Source organism: Mesitornis unicolor, unplaced genomic scaffold, assembly GCF_000695765.1.
Source record: "Mesitornis unicolor isolate BGI_N332 unplaced genomic scaffold, ASM69576v1 scaffold333, whole genome shotgun sequence".
NCBI classification, from domain to species: Eukaryota; Metazoa; Chordata; class Aves; order Mesitornithiformes; family Mesitornithidae; genus Mesitornis; species Mesitornis unicolor.
The window spans coordinates 128,888-132,778 of NW_010173740.1; the positions used below are offsets into that span (position 1 = coordinate 128,888).

Here is a 3,891-nt window from a genome sequence, read left to right on the forward strand (position 1 = left end):
TGGACTCAGGATTCAAACCCTCCCTAGCTCAGACTAAGCCACCACACATCAGTGCGATTCCAGGGAAGCAGCAGCAGTAAAAACCCAGGGAAAACTCTGGGAACAAGCCCATCATTTGAACACCGACTTGTACTCAACTTGTTTTGCCCTCTCTTTGATGATATATCAAGAAACAAACGAGAGGGGAGAACGCAGAAGCAGTGTGTAATAAAATCAGGTGGTAAGTTGTGACTCATTGTATCTCCATCAGCACTAAGGATATTGCAGATGTAAGGAACGCATTAATGAACACCAGGAGTAGAGCTCTGGGAGGATACGCTGCCTCTGCTTTGGCTGTTGCTTTCGTAAGTAGCCTTAAGATTTGTGATTTGTATGATAGCTACCATGGCAGTAGTTAAAACCCACATCACTGTTCACTGCTAGCTAGTGTAAAGGCATACTTACCATACCATTTTACAGGATGAGCTTTAAAAAAAGAGCTCCAATAACTTTCAGGTGTGGTGAGCAGGCCATTTCAGAAGATTAAGTAGTATTTTCTCATCTTAACTGTGGGGGATGACTGGACATCTTACAGCACCATCAGGAATAAGACTACACCTTTGTTTTACCGTAAGGTTCGCTTGTATTGATGTGTGCCATTAGAAGAAACACTAACAACATGTCAACTCATTTTGGGTATCAAACATTGAACATACTCTTGAAACAGCAGAGATGTTTACAAATCAGCTGAGCTTTCACACATACGTGCACATACACACAAACACACACTGCTATTAAAAAAACCCAGATCTCAAGCACGGAGAAAATGTCAAAGTATTAAACCTGTAACAAAAACTTAGGGCCGATTAAGGTGCACACAGCTACATTTTTCAAGTCAAACTTGTGAAGCCAGATCTAGGTGAAAGAAGGTCTTAACTGTGAGATTTGGAGAACAGCAGCGTGATTCTGTTTTTTGATTGTTACATTTTCCATTATCAGACTGAAGATTAATTAAAAACTTAATAGTTCTGATTCTGGAAAAAGTGCAATTTAGCAGGGTGACTGCAGTTTGAATGCTTGTAGCTGTTGCACCTAAACCATTTAAGAAGCCCACCTGTAGATAAAAAAAGGTTAAAAAAAAACACAGAATTTGCATGTGTGGCCTTTAAAGTAACAAAACCAACCGAAGTCCAAACTTAAAAAGAATTTGACATGCTGGTGGAAGAAAAGAAGGAATTAAAAAAAATAAAGTTAGTGAATAAAAAAAAATAAATAGTAGCACCAATCTGTGCCAACACGGACATCTGGCAATCTGTGGAATTCTAATTACCTCTTTACGCCATAGGCCATATTAAGCAAATTGTCCAGCCTGAAAAGAGAAGGAGGGTCTTTGGGTTAATGTCTCACAGATGGCAAGATCGCTCAATGGAACTATTATTAATAGCGTTCCATTTTCAAAGAAGAAACGTTCAACAAGTTTCCCACACATCTAAGGAGCCTAACAATGCCCAGCCTGCTTTGTTAAGTCTGAGATTGTGCTTAAATCTCCGCCACAGCATTTAAAGCCATTTTAACTTGTCTACAGTCTTAGAGAAAACCTTCATTTCCAGGGCTTGGTTTTTTTTTTTAAAAAAAAAATCACTTCTGGTTTGTCTTTTTTTAGACAGTATTAGTATAAAATTTTTGCAAGTCAACCATTCACCTTATATTTACGGTTAACTTGGAAACAAAATGCTACAGTCTAAAATTGCTGGAATTGGAAAAATTCCTGGTTCTAGCTGCTTTAACATAAGACATTCTCCCCACTATATTACATATATTTAGTATTAATCCCCTAAGATACATTAATGTAAATGACTACCAAATTTTGCAGAATATAATCTGCTTTCCATGAGAGCACAATAAATCCTTCTACCCACTGAAGGATTCAGTGATAACCTCAATGGACACAGCTGCATGCCAGAGACACAAAAACAAGTGTAAATTTAATGTATCCACTGACTGACTTCTTAATCATTAATTCATCAGCACTTTTCATCACTGAAAAACTAAAGTTACTTTTGAGTAATTCTCTAAAGCCAGTATGCAATTCAGTTATGTGAAAACGCACAAGTTTTCTTTTTTTTGAAGGTAGACTTCTCATTTGAATGCTAGGTTGCCTAGAAATTATTATCCTCATGTATTGCTAACTCTGGCTTGTGTATCAGATGTAAACGGCATATTCTGAACACAAAGCAAGTAACATCCCCAAAAGTATCTGAAGAATGGCACCAAAGACTAACACAAGGTCTCTTTATACTAAGAGCCAATATCTCAGGCTAATAAATTTAATGATACCGCTGCTGACTGGAGCAGACTCAGCTTTTTTCCCCGCTACCAATCCACTGCCATTAACATCAAAGTCTAAGTTGCATCAAAACTGTAATAATACAGCAGAAAATAAAAGCATTAAAAAAAAAGAAAGAACAGGATAGTCACTGCTCATTTGATTATCAGAGTAACTCTATTCTGTCCTCCCTTTTTCTATGAGCCTTCACAAAATCTGATCGTACAGTACTTCAGCTGCTTTAGTAAATACAACATGACTACTGCTGTCAGCAGATTTTCCTCCTCATTCTCCAGGAAAGAATATTTAATTTTACAAAGGAAATCAGGTCAGCCTATGCAACTAAAGCATATTTTCCTGCGCAGCACCTGCCCCACATCATTGTTGCCGGTGGAAGTTCAGTCCTTTTCCAGGTAATTACCTGAATCTCTGAGCCTGGTGGTGAAGTGGTCCAGGGTAGCGTCTGTTGGGAGACTGATACAACTGTGAAAGGAGTGCCTGGCTTGTTTTCTGGCTGGGGTTATTGGCAAACTTCACAGTAATTGGTTCTGTAGCACCACTAGGCTTCTGGCCATTTAGTCCCTTTATGGCTTCTTCTGCCTCTATTCTCTTATCAAAACGGATAAATCCCACACCTCGAGAAACCCCTGGGAAGTAAAAATACATGAACAGATGAGTATTTGTAGGAACAGCCTCATTTATGTAACAAACATAAACTGAACGATGGCTTTGACTTCAGAGAATACACAGCTTGCAAATCAAGGGAAGCCCTATAAAGAAAAACACTCTTCCCCACCTGCATTCCCCCAAATCGGCCCCTACCATATTTAATATAATGATTTTAAGTAAACATTCTGCATTTGGAGATCCCTCATTAAAGAGGCAGCAGTTATGCCTCCACAGTTACACTTATAAAGAACCAGGTATTGCATTTTACACTGCATGTCACCCTGTCGTAAAACCCAACTGCCAGTGAGCATTCACAATTTTGCCATTTCCAGAAAAACATGCAGGTATCAACAAAAGTTGTCTTTTAACCTGTGACTTGATCAACCAGAATTCGTGAGGTGATGATGCGCCCATATTGTGAGAATAGCTGTTCTAGCTCCTTCTGGGTCATCGTTTTCGGAAGGCCGCTGACATACAAGTTCGCATCTCTGATCGATGCTGAACTTGGACGGGCATACGACACCTACGGGTTGAAGAAAAGGAAAGGTGTTAGCAAGTTGCAGCCACCTCTGCATTTTAAACAGATTATTTTCTGTGTTCACAAGCAATAACCCTTGAGCTCAGACACTACCTGTTCTGCAAAGCCAGCAGAGCCAGGAAAGGCTGAGAGAACAAAGGAAGAGCCAGAGAGACCTTAAAAACAAGCGCAAGGGTTCTTTAAGTGCAGACATAAAATAACTATTGTTCAGACGTGGATTAATGTGCTGCTTCCTACACACGGCTTTGTAAATTTACCCCTATGGGTTGTGGGTGTATGGATGATTTACTGTATCCAACAAGTAATAACCTCAGCACATACACTCTGAGGTTCCAGTGTGTTTTTCTCCCCCCCCCCCCCCCCCGCCACCCAAACAAGA

At 39.7% G+C, this 3,891-nt stretch overlaps 1 protein-coding gene across 5 annotated transcripts in view; it reads right to left on the minus strand.

Moving 5' to 3' along the window:
• Window positions 1-3,891, minus strand: part of ELAVL4 (ELAV like neuron-specific RNA binding protein 4) — a 42,518-nt gene that overhangs the window by 6,494 nt on the left and 32,133 nt on the right. For 2 of the 5 annotated variants that reach the window (XM_010180796.1, XM_010180798.1), the window contains exons 3-5: window positions 3,344-3,497; window positions 2,727-2,952; window positions 1,310-1,348 (exon numbers count right to left, since the gene is read on the minus strand). In XM_010180796.1, coding sequence (XP_010179098.1) covers window positions 1,310-1,348; window positions 2,727-2,952; window positions 3,344-3,497 — 419 coding nt within the window. Of the gene's footprint in view, window positions 1-123; window positions 127-1,309; window positions 1,349-2,726; window positions 2,953-3,343; window positions 3,498-3,891 lie in introns of all 5 variants that reach the window. The other 3 variants (XM_010180799.1, XM_010180797.1, XM_010180795.1) reach the window with 2 other exon arrangements.